Consider the following 23,027-nt stretch of genomic DNA (forward strand, 5'->3'; position numbering starts at 1 on the left):
GGGTGCGCTGCACTTGCCGGGGGCGCCGCGGGGGGCGCTCCTCATCGGGTCGGGGCCGGGCCCAACTCCCTGCACCGTGAAAGCTGCGCAGAGACTGGCTCTTGGAGATGAGAGGGGTGTGCTTGGGGAGGTCCCGGGGGGCCAAGAAGCCGGGCTTCTCCCCTGCGGAGAAACTGGGGTGCCATCGAGAATCTCAGACCCTCAACTAGCCCCTGAAATGACCCCCGCCCATTGGCCAGAAATGACCCCATCCCTGTGACCTTGTCCCCAAAGATCATATTTTAACCTATGACCCTAATGAGACCCTATCCTTGATTTCTGACTACATTCTATCATCTCTATGACTCTTGACATAACCTTTCCTCTCTTTCTAGCCTCTCCCCTGACCTCTGACACTTGTAATCCTTGATCTGATCCTTTCCATTACCTCTGATTACATTCTGATCCTGGGTTTGACCTCTGCTTACAAGGGCACCCTCTTCCTTAGCAATGTGGCCCCATCTTCTCCCCAACAAATGTTACGCTGATCCTGTTGTTCCTGTTCATTGGTAGAATATGATCCCTGACCTTGAACCCAAATATGACCCTGCCCATAATGCCTGACCTCATCTGACCTAAGCCTGACCTCTGCTTACAATATGAATCTGCCCTGACACTTGATGACTATGTTCTAACATCTGATCTCAAACCAACCCCTGATTTTACCCCCTCCACAACATCTGATTGAAAAGTGACCTTAGATCTCTGATTGCAAAGTCACTCTCTCTCTCTGACATGAGGTGACCTCTCTCTGCCCTCCGACATGACTCTATCCTCACCTTATATTCAATCTGACTCGGTGACTAGCTGCCCTCTACCATATGTGAGCCCCCCACCTCTGGCCTCTGTCCATTCTGACACTGTCCCCACCATGGTCCTGCCCCACGATCCCTGTGATTTTCACTTGTGACCCCCCCCAGTGTGAGAGCCCTGCCTCTGCTCCCAACCATCATAACCCAGACCAGACTTGAGGTTACCTGGAATGGACCTGGGGTGATGGAAGACGCATTGGCACAGATACAGGGACAGGCTGGCCCTCCTCGATGGCCCTCAGGATGGTGGGCAGTGGTTCCAAACTGTCACGGGTTGTCTGGTGAGGCATGCAAGGAGGATGTTAAGTGAGCTTCTGGAGCCAGAGTCTCCCAGGCTTTTTGCCTTCCCAGGGCTTTGTGCTCAGGTCACACCTGGTCAAGCTCAGCAAAGATCGTACAGAGCTGGGCATGCAGGACTGCCAACTGGAGAGCCAGGTCGCTACTGCCTTGGTAGCCACTGGGTGCAGCATTCACATCCACCATGGCCACCTGGTCCAAGAAGTGTTGCATAGCTGGTCCATGATCTTCCAGGAAGGTATTCATGAAGCCCATGTAGGCTTCCTTCTCACCAAACCTAAATCAGAGCCAGGCTGGATGAGTCAGGTCAGGCATCTTGCCACCCTTGTGCCCCCAGCATGGCCTCCCAATCTCCCAGCACCTACGGGGCACGGTTGGCGAGGTTCTGGATAACTTTGGCGATCAATGTGAGGGTGCGAGCTGGACCAGGTGCTGGGTGCTCTGGTGCCAGGCCAAAGAGGCTGGGTGCCAGGAGAGCAGGGCATAGGAGCCTCAGGAAGAGGGAGGCACACACTAGTCGGGGGCCCAGTGCCTCGGAGCCACGTGCTTTGCATGCTTCTCTCCAGCTTGAGAAGACAGTGCCCAGCTCTGACGGGAACCAGCTAGGGCAGAAGAGATAATAGTCAGAGGAGGCAGCTATGGGCGTAAAGGTCCTGGATGGTTAAGGTTATAAGAGCAGGGGTCATACATCAAAGGAAGCATTGCATGGCTTGTCTATGATCCCCCAAGGAGCTACTCATGAAGCCATGTAGGCTTCCTTCTCACTGGGGTCCAGGTACCAGGATTGAGGATTTAATGATACTTGGGGTTATAAGTCCCCATAAGGTCAGTACTTATAGTGTAGTTGTTATGGCAACCTCTGGAATCAGTACTCTTGGATTTGGTATCCTGGATCACATAGGAACAAAGTTCATGTGCTTGAGATGTAGTTATAACTGGAGATGAGACTGAGGTGTCAGAGTATATGATATGAAGTAGGATGGGATTAGGGTTACAGGGCCACTTAGAGTCAGATGCCATGGGATTTAAGCACCAAAGTTAAGCTAGAGTCAGAAGTAGTCAAGGGACAGGAATCCCAGGTTTCCTGTGTTCAGTTTTATAGGATTTGGGATACAGGGTGACTTAAAGTTGGAGAGTCATGGGATTAGGGGTATGCATCATCTGGAACCAGAAGTCATAGGATTGAGGTTTCCTGTTAACTAGGGTCAAATGGCATGAAATTGGGGTATGGAACCTCCTCAAGGTTACCTGGGGTCAGGTGTCATGGAATTGAAGATATGGTTGACAGACAGCCAATAAAATTTCAGGACATTCTGTTAAACTTGACTTTCAAATAAATAACAAGTAATTTTTCTAGTGTAAGTATAACCCAAATATTGCATCAAATTTAACTTAGTGTCCTATATTTCGTCTGGCAGCCCTAACAGGAGGGTCGAAGTTATCACAGTGGCTGAGTGGTGGGGAATGGGGTGGGCTCAGGTGCTGGGTCCTTGATTCTTACTCATAGGAGTGAATGATGGTTTCAAAGACCTCCTCACAGCTGCTTCGAAGTCTGGACTGGTGCTGGGGCAGCTCTGATGCTGGGCACTTGCTGGGGTCCACCTCACAGTCCTCAGTGGAGGCACAGAGATGCTGAACAACCTCCCCTGAAGATAGGAAGAGCCAGATAAAGTCCAGGGTCATTATGACCCAAACCCACTGCACCCAGCCTTCAACCCATCTCTAACTTACTCCAGAGGCATCTAACATCTTGAGGAGTTTCCATTTCCCCCCAGGATACTAGCACCCCCAAAGAACCACCAGAATCCAGGCTACCCAGGGCCTCCTACATCTCTTCGGGTCCCTTAGCCCACCCAACAAGCCTTTAACACTAGCTGCTCCCCTCCCCAGCTCACCTAGGGTCTTCTGGAGGTAATCCTGGGCCACTAGCTTCATGTACTCATCAATGGCCTTGGTGGCTAATGTGTTTTCTCGGAACAGCAGTGCCTCACGGCCTCCACAGCGTGCGAGCTCGACAGTGCCCAGGTCTGTTACCAACACCTGGATAAGGCAGGAGTCAGTCACGTTGTGCAGACTGAGCCGGGGTAATCTTGGCCCTAGACCCCGATCTTCACACCATTCTTCATTCTTGCCCTTCCTTGTTGACTGCCCACTCCTCACTTTTGGGGCTCATAGCTGAGACCAAAACCTCCACTCCTCACGGCAAAAACAAGCCCTGTATTACGGAGGCTCTGCTCAGGCTCCACCCCTCGCAGCTGAAGTTCAAGTCCTGCTCCTCACAGGTGATGCTCAGGCCCCGCCCGAGATTCTCGTCCCTTACTAGTACTGCTCAGGTTTCGCCTCCCCACTCCACTATCTGTCCCTAGGTTATCCCGGTCCGCGCAGTCGTAGCGCCTCACCTGCGCCCGGCCGGTGGCCTGCAGCACGCGCACCATGGCGGCTGCCAGCTCCTCCTTGGCCTGCGCAGGCAGCGCGGGCTCGAGCGCTCCGCAGAGGCGCGCGTAGTGGAAGGTGAGAAACTCCGCCAGCTCCTTGTAGCGCTCCGACGGCAGCACCCGTAGGCGTCTGGCCCGGATTCGCGCCCGCAGGGCCGCACCTGCTGGCTGCCCCAGCAGCGGGAACCAGCGCTCCAGTCCCGCCGCGGGCGCGCGGGGAGCGCTCAGCTCCTCCAGATTCAGCGTCACACGGCCCAGATCTGCTCCCGCTGAGCCTCCGCCGCGAAGCCTCAGTGACAGCCGACGGGCCGGTGGCAGCGCCTCGAAGTGGAAGCGCTCGGCCCAGAAGAGCTGGCCTGGGCCAGCCCGCGGTGCGGTGCGCGCCAGCAGCGCGCCATCTAGCCACAACTCGGCTCGCACGCCGGATGGCCCAGCCGCTCGTGGCAGCCCCTTCGCCTCGTGCACCCACACGCTCAGCCACGTCTCTTCCCGCTCCACGTTGTCCTGTGGGCAGGAACCAGGAGGCAGAGTGTTTCGGAGGCCTCAGCGCTCCAAGTTGGATAAGCGGGAGAAGCGCGGAGCGTCCAACGTTGTGCGCCCTGCCCTAAGGAGATTGCTGGCCCTTGGGAAAAAGCGTGGGGCTTCGGGGGTCCAAGATAACTAAACAGAAGGTTCTAGCTTTGGGAGGGGTTGCGGTTCCCGGAGAGATCGGGGCTCCATGATATAGAGGAGTAACGGGTAGGTAGGGTTTTGGACGCAGATCGTGCCAGGATGAAATAGAGGGGCTGTCTGATCTGTTGCTGGCTGGTGCCATCATAGATGGAAAGGTTGTGAAGGTGTGGGCGAGGGTGTTTCAGGGGAGAGAGTTTGGATCGCGCAGCGTTTGGGTAGAATGGAAGGGGCGCGCCCGGGGCCCATGGGCAGGGTCTCCATGTCCAGCTTTTCTCGGGTAATGAATGACCTGACTGGGCTGGAAGTGGCGACGAAGATCTTCAATCCAGCGATCTCTCTCAGCGCCCGAGCGACAGGAGAAGCAGCGGCTACCGCCCACCCACGTTACCTGTTGGGGCAGGGGATCCAAGGGCGTGGTTGAAGCCAATGGTGGCGCCAAAAGGTCGGGGGTGGGACGCAGGGGGAGGATGGCTTGCACTAACCTGGAAACAGTAGGGCTCTCCCAGGAGGCTGGGGTGCAGTGGCCAGACCCGCACCTCCCGTTCGGCACCCAGGTCCAGCTCAGAGAGTGTGGCCAGTGATTCTTTAGAGCCCATAGTACTGGGGGATGGGGGGGGGAGAAACCCATGAGCAAGCATCATTCCTCCCTTCCCTCCACACCCACCATAGCCTGAAGGGTAGAGGAAGGCCAGGAACTTGAACTTAAATTGGATCCTGTTCCTACCCTGTCTCAAGGTGGCCTGCATGACCTCAGAAAGACCAACCCTTGTCACCCTCTTTCTGAACTCCACAGTTGGCCTTGTTTTTTGATCCTTTCTGCCTCTTAGCCTTTGCACTTGCTGTTCCTTCTGCTTTTCCCAACCCTTGGCCTAACTTTCAACCAAGGTGTCAGCTAAAGTGTTCCTTCCCTGACCCTCACAGACCAGGGTCTTGACTTGGCTCCATTTTAGAGCTCACCCCAACCCTTCAACCAAAAGCAGGCTCTGTGTCAGAATATTTATGGCCCCAGCATCATGTGACCTGGGGCAGAACACAGAGGAAGGGATAGGAGGTGTTTAGGGAAGGTGGGATTGATAGGTGCTGGGGGACACATATTGAACCCCAGGCCCTCTGCCCGCTCCAGCCCCTCAGAGACCCTTACCCATCCCTGGAGGTATTGGCTCCCAGCTCAGACCTGGCCTTTTTCTTCTCTTTCAGCCTCTTGAGCAACCCCTGGGGAGAGGTGGACATCAGCTGGGAAGAACTCTGTGCTTCCTTCTCAGCTCTTTCCCTCCCAGATGTCCTGGAGGATCTGCTGGTCTCAGTGGACTCACACCAAACCCAGGCTGTATTACCAGCAATAATAAAGACAACCGGCAGCTTGCATTTCTAAAGCATCCACCATCAGCTTTTCTGCATTCTCTATTGACTCCTTGTAAACAGACCCAAGAGGAAAATTCTCATTATCTCTATCTGATGGATAGGGGGACACAGAGACCCATAGAGGATCAGCGACCTACACCAGATCAACCAGTAAAAGTGCCCCTTCAGCTCTGAGGGTTTCGGAGTCCTTGCTCACCCCTGCCCGCACTCCCCTCTTCCCACTGGCTGCCTCACCCGAACATTGTGGACCTGGTTGGAGCCAGCAGCCTCTGGCTCTGCCTTTCCAAGGGTCCGATCTGTGGGTAGTCGGAAGTGGCAGTTTAGGGCTTGGAATCATTTTAGTCTGCCCCACTTTGAGAGGCTCCCAAATACCCGAGCCTTCCCGGCCTCTCAAGAGACTTACCTGCATCCCTGAGGTTTCCCATGGCCACTTGCATGCTGCCTTCTGAGCTGGCACTTCCCACCCTTGGCCGGCGAGGACCCTGTTTTCCCACAGGAGCAGGCAGTGAGAAAGTGGAGGGAGAAAGGCAGAGGAAGGGGCAGATGCCTTTCTCTCCCATGCCAACCCTATTTTGTCCCTTTCCCTCCTTCCCTCCCTTTGCCCACGTGCCCTCTCTCACTTCCTCCTCGCCCCCGAGCAGCACCAGCCTTCCATCAAGCAGGGTGAAGCCCCCAATATCCCAGACAGGCACATCAGGGGTGGGGGCCTCAGGGATCTGTGGGACATGAGGCTCCGGCTCTGGATCTGGGAAGAGAAGGAGGTGCTAGATGACTTAGTCATTTCTTCTCCCTCCAGTCACCGTCTCCATGCACCAAGGCTCATCAGCGGTCCCCTCTTAGGTGCACTCTCTGATAATCATGTCAGGCATGCATCTACCACTCTCTTGTCCTTGTCCCCCCAAACACATAGCCCACCCGCTTGCCCAGGTGACACAGTTTGTGAGTGGCCAAGCCAGGCTACAAACACAGCATTATTTTCTTAACCAAGGTAGTGGGTAGGTTCAAGAGGCTAAAACACAGGGGTTGGTGTTGTAGCTCTGTGGTAGAGCCCTGGCCTAGCACATGTGAGGTACTGGGTTTGGTCCTCAGCACCATATAAAAATTAAAAAAAAAATCACTAAAAAAGGCTAAACAGGACAGAAGCCATGAGTCCTTATACAAATAAGTCTAAGGTGGAAAGATTCAAAGTTTGAGAAAGAACAGAAAAACCTCAGGGTAGGGGGAGGTGCCTTTCTTGGGGAAGGGGAGGTAGCAGTCAGTGGGTCAGGAAGGCTTCCCAGAGAGAATAAGCTCATGGTAGGTCTTGAACAAAAGGCTAGATTTTGGTAAGCAGAGATGAGAGAAAAGGTGGCAGGAACATCTTGAGCAAAGACTGATGATGAGCACAGCCCAGAGACACAGAGGGGAGGGCTCGGAGGCAGGAGGAGAAAGCCCAGGAAGAGATGGGAGCCAGGTCTTGGGTGGAGGTTTCCCTGTTGGAGGAACTAGGGTTTTATTCTAAGGGTAGTAGAGACCCATGAGAGGTGTTTGAGCAGATTTGCTTGTTGGAGTGCTTTCTCTGGATCCTATGCAGTGAACAAGCCTTGACATCCTGGGAGGAGATGCCTCTGCAAACTAGAAATATGAATAGAGAGATTTAACTGAGCTCCCAGTAATAGAAGAGTGGAATCAGCCCTGTCAAATGACCGCCTGCTCCCTTGCTTTACCACTAGGGGCAACAAATGATAACTCCTACTTATTAATGGATCACTTACAATATGCTGGGCTGGGCTTGTGCCACATTCCTGAGCTCTAATCCTCATGATATCCATTACCTTCTAGATCCCTTGGCACGACACTTGGAACCATCTGTCATTTTTTTGTTGACCTTTTTTTTTTTTTTACTGTCTGTCGCCTCCACCCACCACCACCACCACACTGTGGGCTCCACAGGGCAGGGAATGTCATCTGCCTTGTTCACTTGTGCATCTTAGTGCCTCAACCGGGGACTGGCACATGATCCATGCTCAACAAACGCCTGTCTGAATGAATAAATGGAGGGATGAATATGAATGAATGAAACACTGTGACCTTCAAGGTGGAGATCATCATTTTCCCGCTTAACTAATGGGGAAGTGGAGGCTCAAAGGAGACCAAGAGACACAGGTAAGACTCAAGGCTGGAGATCAGAAGGCAGAGGAGGTGGGTATCCAGGCAGAAGAGACGGAGCCTAGACCACTGAATACAGGAGAGACCTGTTGGGGCTGAGAGCCATTTGGCATCTGGACAGTACTCATGTGCTCTGCTCCCTCTCCTTTCCTCAGTCTGAAGCCCCTGACATAGGTCCTTGGCAACTCTATGTCATCCCTCTTTAGGTGAAAAGAGGGAAGAGGGCTGCCGGCCCCAGTCACTTCCTGCTGGGCTTCTGCACTCCCCACAACTTCCTGTGTCTAGAGGGCTGATGCTCTGGTGGCAGACAAAACCCAAGCATCCGGCCACCCAGCCCTGCCCAAGTTCAGGGTGGGGGGAAGCATGTACCTGGGGCTTCTGGCTCCAGCTCTGGCTCCTGCGGTGGGTTCTTATGTCTTCCCCAGAGGGTCCTGGATAGCCTGAGGCGACTGGTCCGTGACTCCTTGGGGGGTGCAGAGAGGACCCGACGGAACAGCAAGCGGGGGGCTGGCTGGCTGCTAATCATGGGCTCCTGGTGGCTCAGTGCTCTTCCCCAACCAACGAAGCGGCCCCAGCGGAACCCACCAGTCCCCTTCTCCCCTCCACCTCCTGTGTGCCAGCGGTAGGATGTCGGCAGAGGTGGGGCAGCGGGCTGGGTTTGGGAGCTCTGTCTCGGTGACTCCATGGTGGAGGCTCTCCTGCAGGACTAGAGAGAGACAGTGCTGCCCAGTGTCTGCCCACATACTTTCCGCATCTTGACTGCCCCTCGGTTCTCAGCTCTACCTCCAGATAACCCACTTGGGGGGCCACATGTATTATCCCTCTTACCTTGACTTCCTGGCCAGCCCCAGAATCAGCAGCTTTCTGCACCCTGCCTGGCTTCCTCCCGCTGAACCCAGGTCCACGTGACCCTGTCTGTCCCACCCCACACCACAGCCAGGCTGGGAGGGCACAGAAGGGGCAGGATGCAGGGGCGGGGATGGAGGGTAGGTGGCAGAGGGAAGGCAGCAGAGTACATTTCTGGCAAGAAGGTCCCAGAATCCCTCACTGACCGGAAGGCAACACATGCTCCTCTCCCTGAAATTCAGTTGGCTTCTCTGCAAAATGGGCACATGCTGAATAAATGTTGGTAAGGATATGGAGCACTGAGAGTTCTCATCTGATGCTAGCCAGTGTAGATTGATTCACTCATACTGGAAAAATGTTTGGCATGATCTCCTTATAGAAATGGGAAAAAGTCTTCTCTCTCTCTCTCTCTCTCTCTCTCTCTCTCTCTCTTTCCTTTGGCATGATGCTTGGCAAGCGATATGTGACTGAGCTATACTTCCAGCTCCTCCCACCTTTTAAAATTTTAATTTGAGACAGGGTTTTGCTAAATTGCCCAGGCTGGCCCCAAACTTTTCCATTTTCTTGCCTCAACCTCCAGAGTAACTCTGATTACAGATGTGCACCACCATGACATTTTTTGTTGTTGTTGTTCCTTAAATGGAAGTGAAATTCATGTGACACACGTTTAACATGTTCTAGTTTTTGAGCTCAGTGCTGGTTACTTGGGTGTGTTCTGTTGTGAAAATTCGTCAAGTTACATGGTTTGGTGCACTGTCCTGTATCTTACGCTTCAATAAATGTTTACTTGAAAATGGGGGCAGAAAAAAAGCTGTTACGATAAATGAGTGAGTCAGCATCACTATGGCCCAGAAGCTGGACAGGGGTGGGTTTGAGTGCCAGCTGGTCCCTCTCTCGCTATGTAACCTCAGACAAGTCACTTCCTTTGTCTGAGCCTCGGTTTCCTTATTTGTACAAGATGATAATATCAGTTTCAAAAGGTTCATCATGCGAGCCTTCAAAGCCTTCGTTTATTTGACAAATGTTTCCTGAGTGCCTGCTGTGTGCTAGGTACTGAAGAAGCCACTGGGAACTACATGAACTTGGTTCCTACTCTCCTGGAGCTCCCAGTATATTGGGGGATACAGATAATGAATGCAAATAGAGGATGTTTCTCACTGGTGAGGTGGACTTGGAGGGAAATAAGGCTGAGCAACAGTGACGCTCTTTGAGCTGGAAAAATTCAGGAGGACTTCTCTGATCTTTGCGATATCTTTGCAACCTGAAGCATAAAAGAAATTAGAAGATCATACCAAGGAAAAGCAACAGTTTGTGCAAAGGCAAAGATAACAAGAATCCATGGAGTGGCAGGTGGGCATAGTAGTGCATGCCTGTAATCCTAGCAACTCTGGGGGTTGAGGTGGAGGGTCTCAACATCAAGGCCAGTGTAGGCAAATTAGCAAGATCCTATCTCAAAGTAAAAAGGGCTGGGAATGCAGCTCAGTGGTAGAGCATTTGTTTAGCATGTGTGAGGTCTTTGGTTCAATGTCCAGTACTGAAGAAAGAAGAAAAAAAAAAAAGAATCCATGGAGCAGGAAAGACAGGACTGACTCCATGGGTATATGGTCCTGGACGGTCACAAAGGACCCCAGACACAGAAAGGTCCCATGCTTAGTTTAACACTTTGCTGTCATCATCTTGAAATACTTACTTTGAACAAGAGATCTTATATTTTTATTTCACACTGGGCCTTGAAAACTCTGTAGCCCTCTCTGAACAGGAGGGTCTTTTTTTTGTAATTATTTTTAATTAATTAATTAACTTTTAGTTTTTGGTACTGGAGTTTACCACTGAGCTACGTTAAAACTTTAAAAAATATTATATTTATTTATTTTGGGGTACTGGGGCTTGAACTCAGGGACACTCAACCCCTGAGCCACCTGCCAGCCTTATTTTGTATTTTATTTAGAGACAGGGTCTCACTGAGTTGCTTAATGCCTCGCTTTTGCTGAGGCTGGTTTTGAACTCGTGATCCTCCTATCTCAGGCTTCCGAGCCTCTGGGATTATAGGCATGTGTCACCACACCTGGCTAAAATATTTTTTATTTGAGACAGCGTCTTGCTAAATTGTTGAGATTGACATTTGTGATCTTCCTGCCTCAGTTTCCTGAATCATGAGGATTACAGGCATGCACCACTATACCTGGCAATTATTTTTATTTTTAAATTTTATTTATTTATTTTGTGGTGCTGGGAATCAAACCCAGGGCCTCATGCATGCTAAGCAACTGCTCTAACACTGAGCTACACTCCTGGTCCTATCTTTATTTTTAACTGATAAATTGTAATTGTATCAATTTGTGAAGTACAATGTGATGTTACGGTATATGTGCCACGTGGAGTGATTAAATCAAGGTGGCGGGGGGGGGGGGGCTTTAGTGAGAGCCAAAGACCCTTCTTCTGGAGCTGGATGTATTTATGCACGTGTACATACACCTCAGATATGTCCACCTTAGACATGTCATTCAGACCACACTTACACCACTCACTGTACACGTGTCAAGACTGTGTCCCACCACATCATCTGGGCCTTTACTCTTCTACTGCACACCAGCCCCACTCCCAGCTCCCAATACCCTGCATTTTTTGCTGGAGGATTTTCTCTAGCAAACTGAGACTAATTCACCCAGGGGACAAGCATTCCAAAAGTGCCATCAAATTAATACTTCTTCTTTGTCAATGACCCTCACCTCTTGGGTGGGATAACTCTGAGATATGTGTCCTCCACTGTCCCCCAGTGGGCTTAAACCTTGGTTGCTCACAGTGGAAACTTGCTAGAAAACACATCTCTTCCTGGTTACTTCTCCTTCCCTGCTTTGCTTTCTCATTCTGCAACTGATATGTCCTGAGATAACCCCCCAATCAACCATTTGTACTAGATTTCTTTCTTTCTTTTTTTCTTTCTTTCTCTCTCTCTCTCTCTCTCTCTCTCTCTCTCTCTCTCTCTCTTTCTCCTTCTCCTTCTGTTTCGTAGCACTGGGATCAAACCCAGGGCCACCCACATGCTAGGCAAGCGCTGTACCACTGAACCATATCCCCAGCCCTTTGTATCAGCACTCTTGTCTTAGGGTCTGCTTCTGGGCAAAGTCAAACCAGGATGATGCATGCAAACACAGACAATGTGTGAACAAGAACTTCCTTTCCATGGTGTCTTTATTGGAGATCTGTGGCGGCTGGCAGGATCATTAGAGGTGGCTCCCTCTTGAATCTCTGGAAGGGCCTCCTGGTAGTTCTTAATTTTCAGTCTAGAAAAGACAGGAGAGTATGATTCTTGGGGCTGTTTGTAGCTGGGTCTGCTCTCCCCTTGGGATCTTGGACATGGGAGAGGATCAGGGTTCAAAGTGAGGGAGTGAATATAAAACTGATTGCAGGCCAGGATGGAAAGATCAACAGCTTAATGAAATAGAGTGGTAGTTATACAAGTAACATGATTGTCCAGATGTGTTGTTGTTTGTTTGTTTGTTTTGTGCTACTAAGGATTGAACCTAGGGCCTTGAGCATGCTAGGCAAACATTCTACAATTGTGCTATATTCCCATTCCTTTTCATTTTTATTTTGAGATAGTCTGGCTAAATTGCTGCAGTTGGCCTTGAATCTTGGATCCTCCTGCCTTAGCCTCCCCAGTAACTGGTATTACAGGTATGCACCACTACACCTGGCTAGTGATTAAGTGTTTTAGGGAATGAGGTCAGGGACTGGGATGAGGTCTTCAGGCAGAGATTGTGCTGGGCCTAGATTGCTCCAGTTCTCACCAGATTTCAGGGGCTGAACAAGCTTTCCTAGGGCTCAGATTATCTGGGCAACAGACAACTGGAGACTGGACAGAGGTTGTGAAGGCAAAGGAGTTTTGGGTAGAAAGCCAGAAGCTAGCTTTTGCTGAGGCTGGCTTTGAATTCGCCATCCTCCTGCCTCAGCCTCCTGAGCTGTTGGGATTACAGGCCTGAGCAGTAGAGTCTGCCTTCTGGGATGAGTTTGTGCAGGCAGACAGGTTAGGACTTGGATTTAGGTCATAAACACCTAGCTGAGGCTGCGAGGGCAGAGGGACGCTGGCAGGGTCAGGGCCCAGGCAATGGTGGGAGGGCAGAGATATTGGGGCCTAGGCAAAGAACAAAGTGGCTGGCTCAGGGTTTGGGCTGAGATTGTACAGGTAGAAGTTCCAGGACAGGGGATGTTGCCAGCAGGGACTGAAGACTGGGCTTTGCTTGCCAGAATAGGGTTGCAAATAAGATCCGAGCCTGGTTCGGTCTGTAGAGGCAGGGGATGACAGACAGGGGTCAGAGGCCACTGAGCTGTCTGTGCACGCAGAAGGGCGGCCATCTGCAGGAGTGCAGGCGGCGCAGACTTACCTCGGTGAAGTGCGGCCAGGTGCGCAGCAGACCAAAGAGCGCGTCACCCGGGCAGTCAGTGGCCACGAGCTGGCGGTGGCCGAGCAGCTTGTAGTCTGGTTGCAGGAGTCCAGCGCGTGACGCGCAACTCGGCAGCACTTCGCGCACCATGCGTAGCGCGGCCTCGGTGGGCAGTGTCGCCGTGTAGTTGCCCACGAAGGCCACGCCGAAACCACGGGAGTTGTGGCCGAGCGTGTGCGCGCCCACCCAGTGCCAGCCGCGGCCCTCGTACACGTAGCCTTCGGAGCCCACCACAAAACTTCAGAGGGGAAGGGGAAGGAGGCATCATGTGGAGTGAGCCAGGCTCTGCCCCTCATCTGGACCCTCCCCGAGATTTTGCCCCAGGGACAGGGGCCATCTGACCACAAGACCTGCCCAGACACACTGCCCCTAATCTATCGGCTCAGTGCCACTCCCACACCAAGTGCCACCTGGGAAACTGACTTGCTCTCTGGATCCCCCTCTCAGCACTGGCCGCGCTTCTCCACTCTCTTCCCCTAGCCTCAAGTCCAGCTCTTGACCCATTCGCAGCTTTATTCTGGCTCGGCCTTCACTGCCCCATTCCAAACCCAGACACTACCACGGGGCCCATCCTTAGCCCAGGTTCTGCTTCCTGGCCTAGTTCTTTCCCCTCATCCAGGCAGCCCACTATTTAGGTGTTTCTGACCTCTGTTAAGGTCCCCGTCCTTAGTCTAGACCACGCCCCCATTCTGGCTTGGCCCCACCCACCGCAAACTCCTCCTCCACCCTGTCAGGCTCCGCCCACTCACTCTATCCTGGATCTACAGCTCCGCCCCTGGTCTGGAGGGGAAGGAGGAGCCTGGGGAAGGGTCAGCTCACCTGTAACCGATGTCATTCCAGCCTCGCGTGTCCTGGTGGAAACGCTGCATGGAGCGCATGTTGGCTGAGCATCCAGTGAAGGTGGTGCAGGGTAGCGCTGGCACGTACGTGTGATGCACGTATAAGAACCCAAGCGGCAGCTGCAATGGCTTCGGGCGGCCCCGGTAAGGTGCCGCTTCCCAGCGACATCGGGGATGGATGGCTGGGCATCCTGTGGGCAAAGGAGTCCAACGCGGTGTCAGCAAGCGTTTCCTGCCTGTCACCTGCAGCCTCGTTGAAGTGCACATATGGACCAGCCCTCCAGGATCTTCCCAGATTCAGTAAGAGTCACTGGGATCTGTTTTAAATCTAACAGCATTCCGGTCTTGTAGGGATACCCACTGTTTCCCATCAACTTCAGAATAAAGCTCAAGAATTTTAGCTCAGACCTCAAGGTCGGATGCTTTCTCCAGATGGCCTTGCCCTGAACCCTAGGGAGGGTTAGCCATGCTGACGGGGATGGGGGGGAATCTCAACCCATTTACTGAGCTCCTACTGTGTGCTACTTTCTTTTTTTTTTTCTTTTTCTTTCTTTCTTTCTTTTTTTTTTTTTTTTTTTACTAGTATCCAGGGATTGAAACCAGGGGCCCTTAACCACTGACCCACATTCTCAGCCCCATTTTTTTTTTTTTTTTTTAATGTTTGGAGACAGGGTCTCCATAAGTTGCTCAGGGCCTAAGTTGCTGGGGCTGGCTTTGAACTCAAAAATCCTCCTGCCTCAGTCTCCCAAGACACTGGGATAACAGGAGTGCATCACCATGCCCGGCATGTGCTACTTCTTAACCAACCAGCAAATCTAAGAGGTTGCAATGGCTTATCAGACTTTATTTAAGAATATAGGTTCAGAGAAGTGAAGTATCTCACCTAAAGGTGCACAGGAAAAACTGGGTGAAATCCCACTTGAACTTCTATGCATTTGCGGAACCCATTTCCTGGAATGCCCTTGCTACTGTTTGAATCTGGAATGTCCCCAAAGGCCTATGTATTAACAGCCTTGTCATCAGCTTGGTGATATTTAGAGGTGGGGCCTAATTGGATTAAGTTAAGTCATTGGGGGCCTGCTCTCCAAGGGGATAATGAGAACCTTGTCCCTAGTCTCTCTTTGCTTATCAGCTGCCATGAGGAGAGAAGCTTCGTCTGTCACTTGATACTTCTATCATTATGAACTGCTTTGCTACAGACCAGAAACAATGGGTTAACCCACCATGCATTGAAACCTCCAAAACTGTGAGCCAAAATAAACCATTCTTGTTTTAAGTTTCTTTATCTCAAGTGTTTGTTTTTTCAGTAACAGAAAGTATCAGAGTCCTCTTCCTTTTTTAAAAAAATCAGATGAACTCCTATTCATCCTTTGAAGCCCAACTTTAGCATTTCCTCACCAGTCCTGGCCCCCAACCCAGAGCCCTTATCATTGCCTCTAGACTCCCTTAGTCCCAGATACCCCTGACCATGGGTCTGGGAGTGTCTGTATCTGTGAGGAGGGTCACTAGGGTAGGGGAACTTCTCACCCAAAAAGGCCTCAGTGAACTCCTTGGCAGCATAGGTGGCCACCTGGGCCAGCTGTTCTTGGCTCACGTTTTGCAGCTGGGTGTGTGCCGGCTTCAGTCTCTGTAGCAGGACAAGGGTCCCCCACACCTGCTGGGCCAAGGTGGAGGGTGAAGTGAGAGCAGCCCCATTCTGCCGTCGGAAGTTGCTGCGGAAGCCTGGGTCTCCAGCCACCCCTGCTCCATAGTATTGGCTCAGCAGGTGACTGAGGGGTGGCCGCGGCTCAGGGATTCGGCTCAGGTAGTCTCCAAGGAGGGCACCATCCAGTGCCCCATTGAGAAAGGCCATGGTGAGCATTGATGCCTTGGGGTCCAGCAGCGTGAAGATCTGGGGGTCAGAGAGCTGGTCCCAACAGCCCTCTGTCCCCAGGCCTGGAAGGCTCTGGGTCTGGGGAGGCTGGAGGAAAGTCAGGCCTAGATCTGCTGCGAGGGTGACTGCCAGGATTCGGTCCACAGTGGTGGGGGACTTGGCTTTGTCATTTGGTAAGGTGGCTTCAGTATCTGAAGAGGCAGCTCCAGCATCTGCAGAGGTTCCCTCTGGAGAAGCATCCCTGTGTCCTGGAGGGGTGGCTTCAGCATCCCAAGGGGTGGCTTGGCTGTCCAAGGGCAAGTTGACAACCCTGCGCCCCTGCAGTCCAGCTTCCAGCCCCGCCAGCAAAGGCTTCACAGCCACTGTGGAACCATCGGGGGCCAGCACCACCCCGTGTTCCTGCCCTCCCCGTATCTCGTGTTGGGCCACCATCTTCATCAGGCCTTGAAGCTCCGGACTCAGTGGGTGGGCATCCAGTTCAGCAGCTTTGTGACTTGGTGTCTCAAGCAGGAAGTGGTGAAGGGGATTGGAGGCGCCAGAGTCCTGGGCTGACAGCAGCCGTGCAGAGGCAGTTAGACTGACTTCCGTCACTGGCGCCTTCTGCTCCAGCTCAGCCAGGACCTGGATGACAGAATCCATGACCAGGGGCAAGGAGGCTGTGGGAGGAGAGAGTGCATCAGCTCAGCCATCCAGCCTCACCTGTCCCTGAAGGTCCCCTGCTGTTCCATGTCTTCCCAATGCCCATGCTAGTGCTCCATCTGATGATAACAGTGTGGCTCCCAGCCCTGTCTCTATGTAGAGGAGGAAACTGAGGCTCGGAGACTATTGCCTGCTGGTTGAGGGGCTTGGACTCTGAGCATGGTTGAGCTATGGCAAAATTATAAGCAAGAGAGAGATACAGCCCGGCTGGCATCCTAAGATTATTCCTTTGGCTTCCATGTGATGATTGATTCTTAGGGTGCTAGAATACAGAAGGGGGACAGTGAAGAGGTGAGTATTGAAGGTGGTTGATGGCAGGGTGGTGGCAGTGCGATATACAGGACCCAGGAGTGTCCCCATATATCTAGAGGGAAAGATGGACAGTCTCGGATAACAGATTGAAGTTAGGGAATTTTTAAGGGAAGGGTATCTTCCAAGATGCCCAAGGGAGGAACAGGTGGATATGTGCCTTTTTTGGGTGGGTAAACTTGGAAACTAGAAGTGCTAGGTGACCTGACCCAGAGCTGGGTTAGGAGTGGGTTGTTGGGTAATCGACAGTGTTTATTAAACATTTACCAGAACCACGCGAGGTGACTTATATAACTCATTTAATCTTCACAAGGCTATGAGATAGGTCTTATTAGCTCCCTTTTACAGATGAGGTGCCTGAAGGGTAGAGAAGGTAAGTTAACTACCTAAGGTCACAGAGCTAGGAAGTGGCAGAGGTAGGATTTGAAACCAGCAAGTTCACCCCATACCCAGGGCCTGTGCATGCTAGGAGAGCACTCAAATACTGAGTTCTACCCCAGCTCCAAACCCAGAGTTTTAATCCCCACGCTCTGCTGTCTAGAATCCTGGATTTTGTCCAGATAGTCCATTCTATAATTCTTCTGTAATTTTGTTCTAGTTTGATGCCTTGGGGACCAGCAGCATGACCCCAAATCCTAGTTTTATGATTCTCTCCTCCAGGAAGCTTTTCCTAGTTTTTGCTTCCCAGTTCCCAGGCCTTTCTCCCTATCCCTATCTTGACTTGTGGGTTAGGAACATCTAAGTGGCCAGATTGAAGGATCCTTGAGATCTAGAGCTTCCTGTGCTCTTTGGCTTCAACCCATGCAGGGGCCGATACAGAAAGGGCCTCCCTATACTTCTTCAGAGCTGAGAGTCCTGGCCGTAGGTCTGTGCCTCTGACTTACCTGTTCCTGGCTTAGACCACACCAGAAATGCAAGCAGGATCCAGAGGACACCCTGGGCTGTCATCTTGGGGCTCCAGCTTCCAGGGGACATACCCAGTTGACCTCAGCAAAGTACTCGGCAGTGCTGGAAGGTGATGGGCATGGACAACCAAGCAGAGCCTTTGGCCTCTGTCAAAGTCCAGTGGTGAATGACACGGCTGTCCCCTTGCAGAGCTGGAGCAGGAGACAGTGGGGACACGGGAGCAGAGTGTTCTGGATCAAAGTCATCTGGGCCCCAAGGGCTCTTCCTGTCCTGTCCCTCCCAAGCTGATATTAAGGGTCAGTAAGCCAGGCCCCTACCAAGAGAGGCCTGAAGACCAGGTTGTTCTGACTCCTGCAAACTCTGCCCAATGTTGAGAGAGATCAGTGGAGGCCAATCCAGCAAGCCCTGCCCACTTCCAGCAATGACAGCTCTGAGGCTGCTGCTGGCCACAGAGGGACTCTCAGTTGCCTGCTAAAACTGGCTGTGCTGGGAGAGTGGGTTTTTCTAACTAGGTTTTTGTCACTGTGACAAAATACTGAGATCATCAACTAATGGGGAATAAAGGTTTATTTTGGATCTCTGTTTTGGAGGGTGTAGTCCATGGTCAGTTGTCCAGAGCAGTGAGGACCGCTCTGGGGCCTGTGGCCAGGCAGCCCATCATGGAAGGAGCACTTGGCAGAGGGAGTTGCCCACCTCGTGGCAGCTTGGAAGCAAAAAGAGAGACAGAAGGTGCCAGGGATCCCGTATTCCACAGGGTACACTCTATGACCTGATCTCCTCTCACTAGGTTCCCCCTCTTAGAGGCCCCACCATTTCCCAGTAGTGCCACAGGCTGGGAACCAAGGCTTCTATACATGGGTTTTGGGGGGATGCTTTAGATACAAACTAGAGCAAGCACCGAGAAGCCCAGGCTGGCCTTGACCCCCTGCTTCAAGTCTGGGCCCAGGCAAAGGATGGGTGCAGGAACTGAGAATTATTTTACCCGAGGCTTGCTCCAAGCCCCTGGGGATCATGGTGATGTTAACTCTTACCCAATTCAGCCCCTGATCCCAAGACACCCGATGTAGCTGAGAGCTGGTTTTGTTTGAGGAGCTAGTTTATGGGCTTACCTGGATTGACAGTGCAGGGTCCTTCTTCTTCCCTAGGTGCTCATGGCTGTGTTCTACCAAATCAGCTCATCTCCCATTTATTCTGCCCTTACATGGGGCGGGCTTGATGAGGTTGAACTGCTGCATATGTAATTAAATTGCTTCCCACCCCAAAACCTGCCCTAGGAGTTTCTAGGAATCCCACCAGGCTGGGGATTTAGCATGAGGCAGGCCCTGGGCAGGCCTGGAAAAGCCCAGACTGACCCAGGCCTGGAATTCCCCAGGGAGTCACCCCTGGGATCTGCAGTTATCAGTTAACCTCTTTCTGGGGACGCAGCATCACTCAGCACAAAGCTGGGCAGACAGTGGGGAGGCTAAGGGATTGAGTGAAGGGTGTCCATTCCCCAGGGAAGTCAGAAGCAATATCCCCCTCCAAGCCTCATGTTTCAAGGATTTGGGGGATGGGAGGGCTCTGCCTGGTACAGCCAAATGAAGATGTGGGCTGCAAATCACCCTGGGACAGTACTAGGGTAAGACATCTTCCTTGGGTGCAGTTGAAAACCTCAGTCATCAAGATGAATTAATTTTTAAGATGATTTTTTCCATTACTAAGGATTGAACCCAGGGGTGCTTTACCACTGAGTTATACCCCAAACCCTTTTTATTTTTTATTTTGAGAGAAGGTCCCTCTCATTGCCCAGACTGGTCTTGAACTAGCCATCCACTTGCCTCAGCCTCCGGAGCTGCTGGGTGTACAGGCCTGTGCCTCTGTGCTCAGCAAGACTAATCATTTTTCAAAAAGAAGTTTTAGGTTCATAGCAAAATGGTGCAGAAGGCACAGAGGTTTCCCCTAACCCCCTCCCACACATGCACAACCTCCCCCACTGTCAACATCTCCCACCAGAGTGGGACATCTGCTACAGTCGGTGACTAATGTGACACTTGCCATCACCCAAAGTCCATAGTCTACATCAAGGTTTGCTCTTGGTGTTGTGACTTCTATGAAATTGGACAAACCTAATGACACATATGACATCATAATGTCAATCTGAGTGCTTCACTGACCTAAAAATCCCTAGTACTCCATTTATTCATTTTCCCCTCCCCCTAAGCCGCGTGAACCAATAATTATTTTCTTTTCCCCATGCTTTTTTGGACTGGGGATGTGGCTCAGTGATTATACATCTCTGGGTTCAATCCCTGGTACCAAAACAAGCAAACAAATCAACAACCCCACAAAAAGAATCTAACCCCCAATTTTGCCTTTTCCAGAACATCACACAGTTGGAATCATTCAGCACGTAGCCGTTTCAGACTGGCTTCTTTAACCGAGTCATTTGCATTTAAGGTTCCTGCTTGTCTTTCCGTGACTCTACAGCTCACTTTATTTTCTTTCCCTTTTTAAGTGCTGAATAATATTCCATCATTTGGATGTACCACTGTCTGTTCACTTACTGAAGGGTTTTTTGGTTGCTTTCAAGCACTGGCAATAATGAACAAGGTTGCTATAAACATCGGTGTGCACAAAGTGTACACAAAATTGTACTTAAATTTTTAACTCCTCGGAGTGGAACAGGGAGTGATTACTGGATCGCATAAGAGGATGTTTACTTCTGCAAGAAACTGCCAAGGTGTCTTCCAAAGAAATTTCCAGGCTGCTTCATTTTGCAGCAGTGAATGGGAGTTCCTCTTGATCGCCATCCGCACCAGCATTCAGTGTTCTGGATTCTGGCCCTTCTAATAGGTATGCATAGTATCTCATTTTTAAAATCTGCATTTCCCAGATGACACTATGTGGGGAATCTTTCCATATGCTTATTTATATATATATATTTGGAGAGGAGGGGGGTCTGCCCAGACCTTTGGCCTATTTTTAAATCAGGTTGCTTATTTATTTATTTATTTTTATTGTGAAGGTTCAAGAGCCCTTGGTGTATTTTAGATCCCAGTCCCGTTAGGTCGGTTTGAGGTGGCTAAGGAACAAAGCACCAGGCAACCCGCAACACCTGTCAATCAACAGAGTCTCCTGATCAATCCTGGAAGGACAAAGATCTCACCAAGATCCCCCAACCAACCCCAGGAGGACAAGGACCTCTAAAAAACTCCCTTTCCTGTCCCAAACCTTCCCTTCCTGTCCTAGGCCCAATAAAATTCCAATCCGGCTGAGCCTGGGTACGACTCTCCTGGACCCGCTCTATGGGTCTGGAGGGTCTCGCCTGGGAATTAATCTCAATGAAGCCTTGTTCCGCAGCTGTTAATCTGCCTCCTTTTGGTCACCGGTGCCTGACCTTACAAGTCCTTTATCATATTTGTCTTTTGCTGGTATTTTCTCCCGGTCTGTGACTTTTCTTCTCATTTTCTTGAGAAAAATAAATTCTGAATGCAATGTCTTTAAAGATCAAAGTGAATGCAAAGATTCAATGATAAATAAAATATTCAGATTTTAAATAAAACAGGATCAGTTACAGTTCTGTGCTGAGATAAATTGGAACCAGAGACAAAAGGAAAAATCAGGAATTCTGATTTCATCTTTCAGCTCACTTATCTTGTGCTAGTTCTGGCCGTATGGCCACCAGGCTTGGGAACCCAGGAGGCCGAGGGGCTGGCTCTTACATGAGCTCTCCTCGTTGTGTCCACTGAATTTGGGAATAATCTTGATTCAGCATCAAGAACTCTGGGTTTGCTCCTCTGTCTCCCCACTGACAGGGGTTGTGGGGGGGGGGCCCTGATGGTTTTATCTAACCACCCATTTATCCCCATTTTATCCATTAAGGAAGCTCAGAAAGGTTATGTAAGTTGCCAAAGGTCACACAGTTAGAACCCAGGGACGGGGAGGGCTCCAAACCTGACACTTGTTTTCATTATTCCCTGAGTCTTCCAGCCCAGGGGTGATCATGGCCAGAGTAATTATGAAGGGGAGAAGTTTGCAGATTGGCCTCAGAGCAAATTCAGAAATTCATGGGCCAGCCAGACAGGCAGCCCTAATTTCCTTTTTTTTTTTTTGGTACCAGGGATTGAACTCAGGACACTCGACCACTGAGCCACATCCCCAGCCCTATTTTGTATTTTATCTAGAGACAGGGCCTCACTGAGTTACTTAGCACCTCGCTTTTGCAGGGGCTGGATTTGAACTTGTCAACCTCCTGTCTTAACCTCCTGAGAAGCTGGGATTACAGACGTGCGCCACTGCGTTTGGATAGCCTTAATCTCCTTTTAAATCTTGAACTGTGGGTATACCATAGTGGTAGAGCCCTTGCCTAGCAAGCAGAAGGTTCTGGGTTCCATCCTCAGCACTGAAAAAAGAGAATTGGAGAAGCTGCACTGGATCTGAGCCAAGGACATGTCCCGGGCAGTGGCCATTTCTCTTAGGGTCTGTCTGGGGTTTGTGACTTTCTGGAGGAGAATCCCCTCCAGAAGACTCCATGACTGATTGCCTCTGGGCTCCCTGGCCTGAGGTGCCTCGCTTTGATCCAGGCCGGGGGTCTTTCAGGGCTTTGAGTCTCTGTGTAGATCTGTCTTCCCCAGAGTGGGAGATGCTGAGTCTTTTGGGGGTACCCAGAATTACCCAACACAGACTCAGGACCAAGTGGGTGTCCAGGAGGATTTGTTGAGTAAAATCTGATGGAGGAAGATTGTGAGGTCAGTTTGGGGCTGGGCTCTGAAACACACGCACAGGTACACACACATCCAAGCACCCACACACCAAGGCACCTGGGCAGGACTGGGCCTGGGTGGCAGCAGAAAGACTGGGGATCCCATGATGAGTCACCCTCTACCCCAAGTTTCCCTCTCATCTCTGAGGTCCACCTTCTAGGAGAGATCAAGACCCCTCAGGTTGCAGGCAGATCAGGGATCTCTTGAGAATAACCACTGGCTAGGGAGTGGGGCCAGCTCCTATGGAGATTGTATTGGTGGCACAGACAGGCAGAGCTCTGGGCCCTCCAATCAGTCTGAGACCATCTTAACCCTTCTTACATGTGCAGTTCACCAGTGTTAAGTACATTCATATTGTTGTGAAGTTCACCTTTGTACTTTTTTTCCCCCCAGTACTGTGCTAGGGCCTCATGCATGCTAGAAGCACTTTCCCACTGAGCTACATTTCCAGTCTTTTGATTTTTTAAATGTTGAGATGGGATCTATTAAGTTACCCTGGCTGGCCTTGAACTTGCAATTTTCCTGCCTACAGGAATGTACCGCTGCTCTAGGGTTAGACCCTTTTTTCCTCCCTCCCTCCCTCCCTCCCTCCCTTCCTTCCTT

At 51.2% G+C, this 23,027-nt stretch overlaps 3 protein-coding genes across 3 annotated transcripts in view; 1 reads left to right on the forward strand and 2 right to left on the reverse strand.

Moving 5' to 3' along the window:
• Rasal3 (RAS protein activator like 3) overlaps positions 1–10,496 on the reverse strand; it is an 11,120-nt gene extending 624 nt beyond the window's left edge. Inside the window, 15 exon segments of the mRNA XM_015488869.2 lie at position 1; positions 4–173; positions 1,017–1,129; positions 1,224–1,425; positions 1,514–1,750; positions 2,650–2,794; positions 3,044–3,188; positions 3,548–4,087; positions 4,545–4,643; positions 4,738–4,855; positions 5,397–5,467; positions 5,852–5,913; positions 6,021–6,099; positions 6,238–6,362; positions 8,135–10,496. The exon segment at position 1 is cut by the window's left edge and continues 136 nt beyond it. Of these exon segments, the coding sequence (XP_015344355.2) occupies position 1; positions 4–173; positions 1,017–1,129; positions 1,224–1,425; positions 1,514–1,750; positions 2,650–2,794; positions 3,044–3,188; positions 3,548–4,087; positions 4,545–4,643; positions 4,738–4,855; positions 5,397–5,467; positions 5,852–5,913; positions 6,021–6,099; positions 6,238–6,362; positions 8,135–8,450 (2,423 nt within the window). The 5' untranslated portion in view covers positions 8,451–10,496.
• Positions 10,497–11,785: 1,289 nt separating this feature from the next.
• Positions 11,786–18,055, reverse strand: Pglyrp2 (peptidoglycan recognition protein 2). The gene is made up of 5 exons (XM_015489180.2): positions 17,661–18,055; positions 15,423–16,424; positions 13,876–14,086; positions 12,997–13,294; positions 11,786–11,895 (listed from the first exon to the last, which is right to left on the reverse strand). Exons 1-5 carry the CDS (start codon positions 17,749–17,751, stop codon positions 11,884–11,886), a joined length of 1,614 nt encoding a protein of 537 aa, XP_015344666.1. The 5' UTR covers positions 17,752–18,055; the 3' UTR covers positions 11,786–11,883.
• Positions 17,105–23,027, forward strand: part of LOC107145299 (ultra-long-chain fatty acid omega-hydroxylase) — a 53,197-nt gene continuing 47,274 nt past the window's right edge. Inside the window, exons 1-2 of the mRNA XM_048794969.1 lie at positions 17,105–17,149; positions 20,177–20,514. The gene's annotated coding sequence lies outside the window, so the exon portion shown is untranslated. The remainder of the gene's footprint in view (positions 17,150–20,176; positions 20,515–23,027) is intronic.

Source organism: Marmota marmota, unplaced genomic scaffold (assembly GCF_001458135.2).
Source record: "Marmota marmota marmota unplaced genomic scaffold, marMar, whole genome shotgun sequence".
Taxonomy (NCBI): domain Eukaryota; kingdom Metazoa; phylum Chordata; class Mammalia; order Rodentia; family Sciuridae; genus Marmota; species Marmota marmota.

Bases quoted from the DNA above. Each gene is read 5' to 3' on its own strand.
- Pglyrp2 (XM_015489180.2), bottom strand. From the start codon at position 17,751: ATGTCCCCTGGAAGCTGGAGCCCCAAGATGACAGCCCAGGGTGTCCTC. The intron at 16,425-17,660 runs GTAAGTCAGAGG...CTCCTCCCACAG, and splicing joins GTGGTCTAAGCCAGGAACAG to CCTCCTTGCCCCTGGTCATG. The intron at 14,087-15,422 runs GTGAGAAGTTCC...CTTTGCCCACAG, and splicing joins GTTCACTGAGGCCTTTTTGG to GATGCCCAGCCATCCATCCC.